The sequence below is a fragment of the Pteronotus mesoamericanus genome, unplaced genomic scaffold (genome assembly GCF_021234165.1).
Source record: "Pteronotus mesoamericanus isolate MK-2021 breed Mesoamerican mustached bat unplaced genomic scaffold, CSHL_Meso_final scaffold_99, whole genome shotgun sequence".
Lineage (NCBI taxonomy): Eukaryota > Metazoa > Chordata > Mammalia > Chiroptera > Mormoopidae > Pteronotus > Pteronotus mesoamericanus.
Window position 1 is genome coordinate 3,152,390 of NW_026555330.1, and position 15,847 is coordinate 3,168,236.

At 46.2% G+C, this 15,847-nt stretch overlaps 1 protein-coding gene across 2 annotated transcripts in view; it reads left to right on the forward strand.

The window, feature by feature from the left end:
• Positions 1 to 14,138, forward strand: part of CD58 (CD58 molecule) — a 54,311-nt gene extending 40,173 nt beyond the window's left edge. Inside the window, exons 4-6 of one of the 2 annotated variants that reach the window (XM_054565028.1) lie at positions 7,857 to 7,928; positions 10,451 to 10,487; positions 12,778 to 14,138. In XM_054565028.1, coding sequence (XP_054421003.1) covers positions 7,857 to 7,928; positions 10,451 to 10,487; positions 12,778 to 12,787 — 119 coding nt within the window. In that variant the 3' untranslated portion in view covers positions 12,788 to 14,138. The remainder of the gene's footprint in view (positions 1 to 7,856; positions 7,929 to 10,450; positions 10,488 to 12,777) is intronic. The other variant, XM_054565029.1, reaches the window with a different exon arrangement.
• Positions 14,139 to 15,847: the final 1,709 nt, after the last annotated feature.

The following is a 15,847-nucleotide window of genomic DNA, read 5'->3' on the forward strand; positions in this document are numbered from 1 at the left end:
GACCTGAACTTAATGATCTAAGTGGTTCTTTTCAGCAATTAAATTCCAAGGTCTCTTTTTTCCCTCCATGATGATTTTGAATACTTTTCTGTGGAATTGTATGCATCATAACACATACGAATCCATAAAGGTGTAACATGTAAATACTGGGTTTTACTTGTTCAAGTGTTCAATTTTTTAAAGATTTTCTTTTAATTTATTTTTAGAGAGGGGGGAGGGAGGGAGAAAGAGGGAGAGAAACATTGATGTGTGAGAAAAACATCCATCAGTTGCCTCTCACAGGTCCCGGACATGTGCCCTGACCAGGAATCAAACTGGCAACCTTTCAGTTTGCAGGAAGACACCCAACCCACTGAGCCACACCCGTCAGGGCTCCAGTGTTAATTGTTGATGCAGACTTGCTAATGCTTTATCAGTGAAACAGAGTAACTCACATTGACTAGCTGGCGACTCTTTTGCAAACTCTTGCAAATACTGTCTCATTTGCTCATTACCACCACCATTCCAGACTACACCGGCTGGACAGCAGTTGTTATTTAATTTTTAAGGTGGGGAGACAGGTTCAACAGGTGGGGTGACCTCACCAAACTCACTTAAGTAATGGAGATAGAATTAAAATGTAGGTCTTCGAATTCTGGAGGTTTTTTTCCCCATGATACCATCCTGATTCTTTATGCCTCAAAATAAATCAAATGAAGAAGAATTTGGACTGATTTACAGGAATCAGCTAGCATAAACCATACCATGTTGAACAATAGTACAAATTGTAGGGATTTGTGCAGAACCAGGGATAAGTTTCGTCATCAATAAATTATAAGGGGAGGACAAGAGAGGTGATAGGGAAAGTTAAAGATTAAAGAGATTTACGAACCGCTCATTCATTGCAATATATAGACCTTATTTGATCTTGATTCAAATGGAAGAAAATAGGAGAAATTTAAACACTGACTAAATATTTGAGTATATTAAACAATTAATTTTTTTTAGATATGATAGATATAATAATGGCATGGTTATGTGTTACAAACACTCCCTATCTTTTGGAAATATAGACTGAAATATTTATGACTTAAATATCGTGCTCTCTAGGGTTGAGCAGACAAGGGCTCCCCTCTCTACTTGCTTCATAGCAAGCGGGAGGGGAGGACAAAAGGGACAGTGCACATTCCATTTAAAGATCAACCCCATGTGGTATGTGGCACTTCCAGTCACGGCTCCTTGGCCTCGCTGAGTTCCTGGCCACACCCAGCTGAGGGAGTCTGGGGACCTGGGGAATGCCATTGTTAGCTGTCTGGTCATGTGCCCAGGGAAAACACAGGGATTCTCTTGCCAAAGGAAAAGGAGAGATTGGGTAGTGGGATATGGCAGGTGCTTCTACCATAGTGCACTACCGAACGAATATGACTTGTACCATTTTAAAATATATGCAAAATCCAAATACCGTTAAAGAATGGTATAAATAGTAAATATAGAGGTTCTACTCTTTTTTTTTTTTTTTTTTTTTTTTGCACCTGATGAGCCATCTTAGATACTCCCTTGAGTGTATGCACGTAATTTGGAAACTCTTGATCTTGGACAAGGATGGCAGTGGTGGAGGTTGGGGGAAGTGGTTCAGGTGGGATCCATTCTGAAAAGAGAGCTGAGAGAACTTCCTGATTTGGGGCGGGGGTTGTGGGGAGAAGGGTGCCTTATAAGCAGTAATTAAATGACTACTAGGTGTCTGGCCTGAGCAACCAGATGAATCGTGTCACCATTTGTTGGTACTAGAAAACGGGAGCGGTGGGTGTGTGGAGGAAATGAAAACTTCCACCAGGGACATGATGTTTGAGATGCCTGTTAGATTTCAAATGGAGACATCACGTAAGGCCTTTCGATATGAGTCTAGGTCTCTAGTGACTAGAGAAAGCTGGAGATATGAATTTGGGCATAGAGTAGACTGGGCATTTAAAGCTCTGGACTGGAAGAGATCGTTTAGAGTTGATGTCAGAGAGCGGAGTTCTGGGACTGGGGGTGTCTGGCAGTTAAGGCTGTTAAGAGGAAGAGGACCCAGCAAAGGAGACGGGAAAGGACTGTAAGAGAGGTGGGAAGGACGCTCCAAGACTGCGGTGTCTCAGAGGCCGAGTGAAGAGGGAGTGATTAACTGCCGATGCGACAGACAGGGCAAAGAGGGAGAACAGAGCGCTAAGAACTTCCGTTGTGGTTGTTGCTGTCATCTCCCCTGAATCTCTGCTGCTCCAAAGTGATGACAGCGTCTGGCATCTTCCCAGGGAGAGAGGTTTTTGAAAGGAACCGTATCAATTAACATTAGGTTCAGCTGTTTAAAATAAAAATGTATCCATGGCTTGACAGGGTAGATTTCTTCTTTCATGTTCAAAATCCGGAGGTAGGCAGCTCTGGGCGTCCTGTTATTTTATGAAGTTGTCAGAGACCCAGGAGCAGTCCAGCTCCTGCTGCCTCCCCATCTGTCTCAGGCAACAGGATTCAGGAGGGAGAAGGGGCCTGCCTTATCCCTTTTAGGGAGACAGGAACTACCGCTGAGCCCTTCTTGCATCTTATTGCCCAAAGCGTAGTCACGTGGTCAAACCTAGCTGCAAGAAAGGCTGGGAATTTCATCTTTTAGTTGAGTGTCCGTGTGCCCACCTGAAAATTTGAGTTCTGTCACAAAAGAGGGGAGAATGGATATGGAGGCACCTAGCAGTGCCTGGCCAGCCTCCTCTCCCGTTGAACTAATAGCGACTGCCTCTCTGTTCTTACCCACCTGTGTTCCCAATAAGAGGAAAGGGTATGGGAGAAGAAGGTGGTGGCAGAGTAGGTGGAAGTTACAGTTACCACCCCCTTGGTCTGAACGGGATTATAGAACAATCAACCTGAATAACCACCTAAAGACTAGCTGAACAGAAGTCTTACAGCCAAGGATTTACAGAAGGAGCCATGCTGAGACTGGTAGGAAGGGTGGAGACGTGAAAAGAACTGGCCCTGCACCCATGTGCGGCAGCTGAGAATCCAGAGGGATATCTTGGCTGCAAAGGTCCCCCCGAGGAATATGGAGTCGCAACTGAGGGGTACCACACTGGGTTATGCAGCCCAGAGCACCAGAGCTAGGAAGAGGTGCCCACATAACATCTGGCTGTGAAAATCAGTAGGGATTCTGTCTGCCAGGGAGAGACAGAAGTCTGCTAGAAACCCAGGCACTCTCTTAAAGGGTGAGTGCACAAAATCTCGTTTGCACCCACTCGCCTTGGACTCTGGCAGAGGGAGGGCAGATCAGAGAGGACTGGAGAAGTGCTGGGATAGACTGGATTTTGTGGCTCTGGGGAGAGCGCTGACGGGACAGCCACCAGGGGCCCTGTGCCGAGTTCCTGTCCCGCACCACCCACGGGTGCCATCTTTGCTGGTTTGAGCGCTCCCCTCCGTAGGGCATCAACCTGGGGAAATGCGTAGCCATACCCTCCCGACTCTCTGTGGAAGAGTCTGCTGCCTGAGCCTGTGGTGTAGACTTAGGGATGTTGAGGGCAAATAATAGAGGGAGTCAGAGACTGAGTTGTGTGGCTCTAGGGTGGGGGCCATTTTTCTCTCGCACGCCCAAATGGTGCCACTATTCCTGTGCAGAGCCCTCCCTTCACATGGCCAAATCTGGGTGTATCTGGGCCTGGTGAACTCGTCTAGTCTCCATTGATGATTCTCTGGTGGGATGAGACCCTGGTGGGCGGTGACTGACCTAGGAATACCCTGAGACTGTTGCTGAGCGCACCCAGCACTGCTGCCAAGTTTGAATCTGTATCGGTCTGGCAAACACCACTCACCCCTGCCTAGTGACTCACTGAGAGCCTACCTTACACAACTCACATACCGCCAGAGGCTCTTTCAGTGACTGAACCTAACAGGCAGCTAGCAGGTGGAGGAGGATCTCACAGAGCATTGGGCCTTTTGCTGGTCTGCCCCAGGTTCAGTGCTGGTGAACACCAGCTTTGGTGTCCAGCTTGGCCCCTTCCATGCACACATAGGCCCAGCAGAGGCAAACTGTGGATTGCCCTGTAGCTCCAAACAGGTAGCCCAGGGCCAGTCACAGGCAGTACCTGACACTGACCTACACTGGAATTCCTCCCAAGTGGCCCCAGAGCCAACACACCCAATAGCAAGCTTTAGAAAACATCAGATTAGGATTCAGTCAGCTCCGCAAGTGGCACACCCAAAGGCAGATCTGGGCAGCCACCAGACGCTGTTGGGGTGAATTCCACTTCATGGAGTCAGCCTCTGCACAGCAGCTCACACACTGCTGTTGGGGTCAATCCTTGTAGCTAGCCGGAGGGGCAACCTCATCCACGGACAGGCCCACAGCAGTCAGGACTCAGCTATAGCAGGAGGGTTCCCATAACCCACACAAGGAACATTCCTGGAGTGCCTAGCTCAGGTGATCAGGGGGTCTGTGGCACTGGACCCTCCAGGACACCTACGACATAAGGCCACCATACCAGAACTTGGAGGCATAGCAGGTCTACCTGATACACAGAAAAAAAATACAGAGGGGAGCCAAAATGGGGAGGCAAACATGCCCCAAATGAAAGAACAGGAGAAATCCCCAGAGGAAGAACTAAATGAAATGGAGGCAACCAGGCTCCCAGAAACAGAGTTTAAAACAGTGGCTATAAGGATGCTCAAGGAACTATGCGTGAACTCATTGACAACTTAAAGAGATAGTAAACATAACAAAGGACATAAAGACCATTTTAAAAAACATTCGGAAATGATGCATACAACATCTGAAATGAAGAAGACACTAGGAGGAGTCAACAGCAGGCTAGAAGAAACAAATGACTGAATCAGCAATTTGAAAGACAAGGTAGCAGAAAACACCCAATCAGGGCAGCAAAAAGAAAAAAAGGATATTAAAAAATGAGGATAGTTTAAGGGACCTCTGGGACAACATGAAGTGTAACAACATCCACATCCTAGGGGTACCAGAAGGAGGAGAGAGAGAGCAAGGGATTGAGAGCCTGTTTGAAGAAATGACTATGGAAATCTTCTCTAACCTGGTCAAGGAAAAAAAAAAAACATGTCCAGGGAACACAGCGAGTCCCAAATAAGATGAACCAAAAGAAGCCTATACCAAGACACATCATAATTAAAAAGCTAAAAGTTAAAGACAAAGACGGAATCTTAAAAGCAGCAAGAGAAAAATGGTTAGTTACATAAAAGGGAGGTCCCATAAGACTATCAGCTTTTCTCTCAACAGAAACATTTCAGGCCAGAAGGGATTGGAATAAAATATTCAAAGTGATGAAAAGCAAGGGACCACAACCAAGACTACGCTACACAGCAAGGTTATCACTTAAAATTGAAGGAGAAATAAAGAGCTTTCCAGACAAGGAAAAGCTATTAAGTTCGTTACCACCAAACTAGTGTTGCAACAAATGTTAAAGAGTCTCTTTAAGAAAAAGAAAGAAAGAAAGAAAAAAAAAGAGCATAGTTATAAAGAATAAAGTGGTCATAAATACACATATCTATCAATAATCACTTTAAATGTAAATGGATTAAGTGTTCCAATCAAAAGACATAGGGTAGCTGAATGGATAAGAAAACAAGACCCATATATACATATGCTCTCTATAAAAGACCCACCTCAAATGAAAGATGCAGACTAAAAGCAAAGGGATGAAAAAAGATATTTCATGCAAGTGGAAATAGAAAGAAGTTAGGGTAGCAATACTCATATTAGACCAAATAGACTTTAAAAGAAAGGCTATAATAAGAGACAAAGAAGGACATTACATGATGATAAAGGGATCGATCCAACAAGAAGGTATAACCCTCATAAACAATTATGCACACAACTTAGGAGCACCTAATACGTAAAGCAAACCTTGATGGACACAACGGGAGAAATTGACACTAATGCAGTCATAGGGGATGTTTAACATCCCACTGACACCCATGGACAGATCTTTCAGACACAAAATCAGCAAGAAAACAATGGTTTTAAATGATACACTGGACGAGATGAATTTAATTGATATTTTCAGAGCATTTTACCCCAAAGTAGCAGTATATACATTCTTTTAAAATGCACATGAAATATTTTATAGATCAACTATGGGTTAGGACACAAAACAAGTCTCAATAAATTTAAGAAGATTGAAATCATATCAGGCATCATCTCTGACCACAATGCTATGAAACTAGAATTCATACACCATGATCAAGTGAGATATATTCCTGGAATGAAAGGTTGGTACAATATCCACAAATCACTTTACATGATACAGCACATAAACAAAAGGAAGGATAGAAATCATATGATCATAACAATAGATGCAGAAAAAGCATTTGACAAACTCTAGCCCCAATTTATGATTAAAAAGTAAAACCTCTCAGTGGGAATAGAGGTAACATACCTTAACATAATAAAGGCCATTATATGACAAACGTGCAGCCAACATCATATTCAACAAGGAAAGACTAAAAGCTTTTCCCTTAAGACTTGGGAACAAGACAGGAATGTCCACTTTCACCACTTTTCTTCAACATAGTACTGGAAGCCCTAACCACAGCAGTGTGACAAGAAGAAGAGATAAAAGGCATCCAAACTGGAAAGGAAGAGGTAAAACTGTCATTATTTGCAGATGACATGACACTGTACATAGAAAGCCCTAAAGATTCCACCAAAAGAAACTACTAAAACTGATCAATGAATTCAATAAGCAGTAGGATACAAAATTAATATTCAGAAATTGGTTGCATTTCTACATACCAACAATGAACTATCAGAAAGGGAAACTTAAGAAAACAACCCCATTTACAATTACATCAAAAATACCTAGGAATAAACTTAAGTAAGGGGGTAAAAGACCTGTACTTGGAGAATTATAAGACACTGAAGCAAGAAATTGGAGAAGATACAAATAAATAGAAGCATTTACCATGTTCATGGACAGGAAGAATTAACATTATTAAAATTTCTATACTAACCAAAGCTATCTATAGATTTTTAATTGGATTGTTTGATTTTTTTTGGGTGTTGAGTAGTATGAGTTCTTTATAAATGTGGGGTTTTAACCCCTAATCAGATGTGTCATTGGTGAATATCTTCTCCCATTTGTTCTGTTCATAGATTTTTTTTTTTTTTTTTTTGCTGTGCAAAAGAAGTACAGTCAATTCTCTTTATTTGTGGTAGTGATGTTCTATGAAGTCACTGTGGACACAGAATTAGCTGATACTGAACCATTGCTCTCGAGAGAAATACCGGGGTAGTCTCCTGCCAGCCTCTGCTCACGGTGTTTTTGGCAAAATATCAATAGACAACCTTGCTTGTTTTTTTTTTTAAAGACACGTTATTTAATACAATATCATTGCCTAATTAACATTGAACTCACGGCCAGCAGCGCTATAACTCATGCTTCAATGAAGCTTATCTAACAGACATATTTTCTTTGTAAGGCACGCCGCAGCCATCATGTGCTTAGGGATACTAGAGAGCATTTCAGCACTGTGTCTGGGGGCCATTTTAACAGTGAAATCACCAACCAAAAACAAAACTAAAAAAAAATATGTGCAAAAGTGGCACTAAAGAGACCAGGAATAGAACGCTTATTTATAGTATGAGAGCTGAAATGGGAGGCAGCGTGGTGCCTTGATCAGACTCGGCAGGACATGTGGACTGGGCAGCTCACATATTCATTGTTCTGCTGCACATGTCCACGAGTGACTGAGAAAGAGCTGTGAGTGCTGATTTGGGGAATATAAATAAATTTTAGCAAGTAGGTAAATTGCAGACATGGAAACTGCAAATATGGGGGATCAACTATATCTCTATTTTGATCAATTCAGCTAATTGTATTTCTTTTCTTTTTTTTTTACAGATAATTCAAGGAACAGATACACACTTATATCCATACCAATACTAGTGATATGTTTGGGACTGTTAATAAAATGTATGTATATTTTTCTTTAAAAATATGATTTTCCAAACTTGAATTGGCATTTCAAAGACTAGAAAATGAATAGTTTAAAGAGGAAAAAAAGTTTGAAGTTTTAGGCATTTTGAAGAAACTGAAACTTTCGTGTTGTACTTGTTGTCTCAGTAGCTGTGCCAGGTCCTTCCAAGGTTCTGCTTTATTCTGAGGTAGAATGAATCCTTGGGCTACGGTTTACAGGCGGGGCACAGCCGAACACTCCTGGGGCCTAATCCACAGCCTCCGTCTGTCTTTGGTTCTCTTCACCATAGAGTTGTACTTCTGATCTTCAAGTCAGATTTTGCAAAGATCCCTCACTCTTGGCTGCCATAGTTGTCCATGCCTCATAGCCTAGGAGGAGGGTCCAGGTAGGAAGGAACTTTTGTTGAGTTGGGTGACTTGGAGTAGGTGATAATGATCTGGTATTACTTGTGTTGCCTTCCTGAGCCTTCCTTAGTCCCCCAGAGATTTTGGGCCAACTAGAAAGCAACCCATATGCCCTGGAGAACTGGCGACCAGACAAGCAACCCTTTCTCAAGTCCCAAAGGATGTTGATCAGATGTGAACAGATGTTCCTGCAACTCCATCAGTTTCCATATCAGGCCTCACCAAAAGGGTATCTACAAGACTAATTTGTCCCTCCCACGGGGAGTGCTGAAGAGTAAGCTTTCTGCACGGTGATGGCGTTTAGGGTCCACGTCATTTCACACATGCTTTAAACCAAGTTGGCAAGCTAGATTTCTGTTTTCCGAGGCCTGCACTGTTCACTGAGTAGGTACTAGCCACATGTAGTGATTTACATATAAAATTGAATTAACTAAAAGTAAATAAAATTTAAAACTTAGTTCTTCAGTTGCACTAGCCACATTTCAAGTTCTCAGTAGCCATACACAGTTAGTGTCTACCATTTTTATTGTTACAGATTTTTAAAAACAATATATTTAACATTTTTTATTTATTGACTTAAGAGAGACAGAGAGACATTGATTTGTTGTTCACTTATTAATGCATTCATTGGTTGATTCCTGTATGTGCCCTGACTGGGGATCAAACTCACAGCCTTGGTGTATCAGGACGACACTAACCAACTGAGCTAGCTAGCCAGGGGCTGGCTACCGTTTTGAATAGCCAAGATCGAAAACAGCTCTTTCATTGCAGCAAGTTCTGTTGTTCATGGCTGACCTGGATTATCTGGGGACACTGGCACTAGCATATGATTTCCCAAGGACACTGTTTCCATATTACAGGTCGCAAATACCACAAAGACCCCCTAAGTAATAGATTATCAGCCAATTGACTCACCTCTAAGCAAGTTGTAAAAATTAGCTGAAGAAAATTTTGAGGCATCGTTACCGATGAGTACAATTTAGATCTCAAATGTTCTTTTTTTAAGAAGTTATTTTTCATCCCCAGATAATGGGTATTAGTTAGTCATCTCTTTAACAGGTTGGTCCCCAGGAATGCAAATCATTTTTCACTCAGCGTTGTTATGGGTCTTTCACCAGAGCACCTGCACCAAAGGAAGGTGACACTGGGTACCCACACTTCATGACAACTGGTCAATTTAACTTAAAAAAAAAAGTTCATTCAATGGAAAGGAAATTATTCCATTGGTCAATACTGGTAGCACCATATAACTTGAAAAAAAAATTGTTCAAAAAAATACTTTCTTTGGCAAACATCTCAAGTCTAAAGCCATTAATTGGGACATGGCGCAGTGCTTGGCATGGAGCTTCTGGAAGGAGAGTCAAATGTAAATGGCTAGAGTCGTTGACAAGCACCTGTACACGCTCAGCCAAGCCTGGGGGCCAGGCTGCTGGACCACTTGCATGGCTCGAGGCTAAGGCTGATGCTTGGTGGGAAGGAAACTGATGTGTCCCCATACAAGCCTGCACTGTCTGAAACAGTAGCCATGAGCCACTTGTGGCTCTTGAGCCCTTGAAATGTGGGAGTGCAAGTTGAGATGTGCCCTAAGTATAAAATGCACACTAGATTTATAAGACTTAATATAAAAACAGGAAATGTGGAATATCTCACTAATAATGTTTCTGTTGATTACATGTTGAAAAGAAAATATTTTTATATATTGGGCTAATAAAATACATTATGAAAATTAATTTTACTGAATTAGTTTTACTCTGTAATGTGGCTACTAAAATTTTTTGAGCACTTGTGTGGCTCACATTATACTCCTATTGGGCAGTGTTTGTCCAAACCATTCTAGTCTTGCTCTTGTCTTTAGCCTTATGCCCAAGCTGCTGTAGAAATAACCATTTCCTCAACAGTTTTTGTTTTTCAATCATCTGATGACTAATTTTTTGAACAGCTCTTTGGACCAACTCTAGCCAATTTCATTTAAGCATTTAGGAGAGTGAGAAAGGCCAGCTTGACAGAGCTCCGGTCTCCAGATTCAGGTCTCTGAAAGGCAGTTAGTTAGTAACTCCAGATTCAGCTGCTGTTTTCAGCCCTTTAACTGAGATGACAAGTTTCTTCTCTTGTAGATATGTGGAAAAGAGACAGGAGGACAGGAGGACCCATGTAAGTACCCTGTGGACACTGCGGTGGGTAAACTGCGTGTCGTGTGGTATAACCAGAGCAGCCTGAAGGTCAAGTGCCTGTCACTTGGGGAGCCAGATTCTATGATTCTGCCAGCACCTTGAACAGTAATCAGTGACATCAGCAGATATACTAGCCGCAGCTCATTAAGCACCACCCACGCGCCTGACCCTGGGCTGACCGCTCTCTGTACCTCATCTCATTGAACCCTCTCAGTGGGCCTTACACGGGGGTGTCAGTACCCTTGTTTGAGACGCTGAATGAGTCAAGTCCCATTGCTAGTAAGTGGTGGAGCTGAGAGGCAAATCTAGGTGTTCAGACTCCAAGGGTTGTACTTGGCATCCCTCCTCCTCCCATCCCAGGAACGTGGGACCGAGGACTGGGCTCTCTTTAGGAGTCAGAGCTGGGCCCGTGTCACACACAAAAGTTAGGACCCTCACATAATTAGCAGTGACAGTGTCATTCGTAAATGGCCATAAGGAGGCTCCCAAAGGCCCCTCGTGACAGATGCCACTGGTGGTAGGAGGCAGGGGCCAATGAGCTGCTCTTCGAGGGACGAGGGGAAGAGACTGGGCCTGGGGCTGTAGAAGGCAGGATAGGAAGTGGCAAGTCATTCTCTTTGGGGTGGCAAATGTCAGGGGGCTACAGGAAGATGGGGTTTGCAGGAACATCGTTGGGAGCCAGGGCCCCTTACGGGCTCGGATATGGGCACAGGGAGCCAGGGCAGCTCCCCGAGCAGGAGAGCTGTGCGTGAAAACGCTGCTTTGGGATTACGGGTCCAGGAAGGAAAACCTGACGCCTTAGGCCGGCATCCCCGGGGGAAACCTGGGTAGCTCGCGGCTGCGGTGGGAGAGGAGCTTACTTTTCTCAGTGTATTTTTGTTCGCTGTTCCTATCTTGCACTTCGTGTGTTTCCTGCCTGTTTGATGATAATTTTTAAATTTAAAGAGCCCGCTGTGGCTTCGCAGGGAGTTCCCTAAACTTGCTTACGAAAGAGCCACATGTACGGTGGAGGGGTAGGAATTTGGAAAAGAGTTGGAGAGACGATAAACGTGTCACAGGGAGCAGATGCAGAATTGTCACATGTCCTTGAGAACAGTGTCAGGAAGCTCTAAGCCCAGCTGGAAATATCTGAGGACAGTCAAGTGGATATCAGATATCTGAGGGACAATGGACGTGAGAGGACATGTCACTCCCGGACAGTACAATTTAGCCAGTTGCCAGGCGTGCCGGTGTTTTTCCTTTATGGTAAACGTCTGGGAAGCAGACGTCCATCGAATTAAAAAGGCAGCAGAGTCGTCCCTTTCTCTGGGAGGAAAGATTGGCGGGTGGCCTCTCAGCCCACAGGTGAGCTGGAGATGCAGCCCTGATTCTTTGGCAGTGGATGAAGCAGGCTGTGGGGGGTGGGTGGGGAGACCCCTGGCGAGAGGGCGGGGGGTTGGGTGTAGCAGGGGCGCAGAGCTTCTCAAGGTGCTGCTCTCAGGAGGAGTCCTGTGCCGGCCGGAACTGGTTTGAGAAGGGCGGTCCATTCCATCCCCTCAGAAATTCACGGCACACGTTTGCCGTCCTGTGAGGCTCTGACGAAGGGAAGCTCCCATTTATCTTCCTTTCCCTAACCCTTGACCGCAGCAGGAACTTTTTGTGAAGGCTGGTTCTGGAGTCTAGATATTTTGGGAACTCTGGGCTGGTCTGCGCTGTCTGGGCTGGTCTGGGCTGGTCTGTGCTGGTCTGGGCTGGTCTGATCCCATCTGATCCCATCAGGTCTGCTCTGGTCCATGGGAATCCTGACTGTGAGGCAGACAAAGAGCCGAGACATGGAGTGAGTTTGGAGGGGCTCGCTCAGGAGAGGCTGCAGCCCCCGCTGTGAGCGGCGTCCTCTGTGCTAACCCAGGAGTGTCTGTTGGCACCACAGAGGCGACTAGAGAGAAGTTGCGGTGGGAAAGAGGCCGTCCCCGAGAGAGTCAAGAGGCAAAGAAGGAAATAAATGTTGGGAGGAGTGACAGTGTTCTCGTGGGTCTTGGTGCGGTGTCTCAGCTCTGCTGGCCGGAAGCTTCAGTTACACCTCCGGGCCCCGGCGGCTGGTGGAGCTCCAGCTGCCATGCAGCCTCAGGGCCAGTCTCCCTCCGCCTCTGCTCCCCAGCGCCCTCGCTGGTGATGGGCTTATTACAAAAGGGCAGCTCACATTTAAACGGGAGGGTAATGATGACTCTGGATCTGCAAACCCGAAAACCGCATTTTACCAGTTACTAACAGGAGATGTTTTTCTCTTACAGCTCCAGTTGATGGCTCCTAGAAGATGAGATCAGATCCTTAGTCGCTGACTTTAAAAGCCATGTGACTTACCATTTTTTATTTTTATATCGTCTTTTTTAAAACACGAATTGATTATACAGGCGCGCTCTCTCTCTCCTTCTCTCTTTAAAATTTATTTTGTGCCCTGGCCAGTGCGGCACAGTTGGTTGGAATGTCATCCCATAGACCAAGAGGTTGCGGGTTTGATTCCTGGCCAGGGCATAGCCCAGGTTGCAAGTTCAGTCCCCCTGATTGGGCTGCAAATGGGAGGCAACTAATCTATGTTTCTCACTCTTCCTGTTGCTCTCTAAAAGCAGTGAAAAAATGTCCTCAGGTGAGGATTTTTAAAAATGTATTTTATTATTTTTTTAGTATTGATTTTAGAGAGAGATAGGAAGGGGAGAAAGATACATCAATTTGTTATTCCACTTATTTATTTAGTTGCTATGAGAGAGACAGAGACAGAGACAGCGACTTTTTGTTCCACTCATTGACGAGTTCATTGGTAGCTCCTTTTATGTGCCCGGACTAGGGATCAAAACCGCAACCTTCGTGTGTGAGGAAGACACTAACCAACTGAGCCACCTGGTCAGGGCTGTGTCACCTTTAAGGGAGCAGGAAATCTAATGTGAAGCAGTCTTCCACCATAAAGAAGTTGAAACTGCATCAACAAACAAAGAAGCATTAGTTTTCTATGTTATCCCCACTACATTATAATTCAATGCAGTAAGGGGTGGGTTTTGTACATAATGTAAATATGTACATAAACAATGAGGTGGTTTGCCTCTTTTTTTGTTAGAAAATAGTATTGTCCTGTCCCTCAAAGGCTTTTTGCTGAAATCTATACCTCACATGTCTTTGTTTTAGAAGAAAAGTAACTCATTGCGGGATTGGCTGTGGAGTGAAGGAGGAGGGGGACAAAGCCCTTTTTTCACCGGTCGGTCTGTGGCTGTTGGCAGGAGGTGAGGCCTCAGGCATCTTCTGTTTCTCCCGCAAAGACCTCACCCCCACCCTCCAAACGCAGGCGTAGGACCTGGGTAGGACCGGAAGATTCCTGCCATTACCATCTCTTAGCCACTTAGTGGATGGTGTTCGTTGTCCCCTGTCAGGTGGACAGCAGAGGACTCTTAAGGATCATACGGTCACATACGAATGCAGAAGGCAATGGGCAGCCCTGGCTGTCCCCACCCCCACCCAGCCCCGTCCGGCTGTCCTGTAAACCCAGGACCCCAGAGTCCACAGGCAAAGGCCTTGTTAGCTCCTGAGCCGGCACTACTCCTGGAATCCTTGTCACGGGAGAGTGTCCGGCCTGAAGGAGGAATTAGTGCTTTTCCCGACCAAGGCCGGTGCGTAAAAGGGGCCCCATGAGGCGGCCCCATGGGGCTGCCCCCGCCCCCCCGCCGCCGTCCGCGGAGGCAGTCAGGCTGCGAGCCTTGACTCCTCCTGGGAAGGCCCCACTTCTCCCTAGTCCCCCCACCTCCAGGTGGCATAGTTCCCCCAAAGCATGTCTCCAACCCATCTTGTCAACTTGGGCCCTATAGGGAGCCGCGGACTCCCCGAAGTTCATTCATCCTCAGGCTCTTGTCTCCTTACGCTTTGTAGGGTCCTTTCTGACCCCACCCATCAAGAGCAAAACCCCTGGTTCGCTCTGCTGTGAACGCTGCCTACGCCTCCCTGTCCGCACTGGTCCCGAGGGCGCTGCTCACTGCGGCCCTCCCGCGGGGCAGCTGCTGCCTGTGCCTTTTGGCCCAGAGGGAGGGAAGGCCTCTGCTGGGTTCTCTCGGCTTCCGGACCATCCCTCAGTTTTGATGCCCATGCCACCCCACATCCCCTTTTCTGTTTATCTCTGTTCTTCCTCATCCCACACAGATTTTAGCACTTGATCAATGTCTCTCTCTGAATGCTGCTGTTTTTCAGAATCTCAGTGTTTCAGAGCTTGCAAACGCAACACCTGGGGCGGGTCCCCCCCCCCCCCCCCCCCAGACCTTGACTTCCCCTTTCTCAGGAGCCACTGTTCCAGCCCTGCCCCTGACCTTTCCATCACCAACGCCTGCAGCCTCCACTGTCCCGTGCGTCCCTCCCTGCTGTCCTCCCCATCACTTCCTCCAGGGCCCCACCAGGAACTGCAAGCCAGCGACCCTTCCACTTCTCCCTGGCACTCACATTCTTCTCGCCTGCGGGATCCTCCTCGTTCCTCCCTCCTGTTACTCCTTGCCCTTCACTCTTTGACCCTCCGCCTGACTTTCTCATTCAGCCAAATCCCAGCCGTGATTATAGTGGCCTCCACTGGGGTCCCTCCCAAACTGCAGAGCGTGCCTGGAGAAAAACGCCCCCCGCGGACTCTCCGTGTCCAGTCAGTGGCTGCACGCAGGCCTCGCATGGACTCATGGCGAGATCCACTCCTCGTTCCTCAGCCGTGCGCACGGCGTCGCCCTGGGCCGTTCACCGTCTCCTCATCCCTCTTCTGAGACCTGCAGCCCTGTCCTCTCAGCTGCTTGCTTCGCTTCCCGTGTCACTGAAAAGAATACAAACATTCAGAGAGCCCCCTGGGCCTCCCCTGCACACTCCCAGCTGCGTCGGCCCGTACTTGGCTCCCGTTACTATAGGTGAACTCTTGCTTCTCCTAACACCAGTCTCCACTTTCCTTATTTTCTTAGTCTGCTGGGGCTTCCATAACGAAACCACACTGGGTGACCTAAAGAGCAATTTTTTTTTTTTTTTGCACAGCTCTGGAGGCTGGGACATCTAAGACCAAGGTTCCAGCCGGTTTGGGTCCTGGTGTGGGGCAGGGGGAGAGCTCTAGCGTCTCTCTCCCTGTGAGGACCTCTGTTCTATTGGATTAGGTCCCCACCCTCAGGACCTCATTGAACTTTTTCACCTCCTCTTAGGCTCTGTCTCCAAATGCATTCACAGTTGAGGAGTAAGGTTTGGATTTTAGGGGACGAACACTCCACCTCTGCTGCTGCAATACTTAGGCAGAGAGTACCACCTCCTCTCGCTGACTAAGGGACATCAGCCCATTGTCCACCTCTCTTCCCCCACCATCACCTT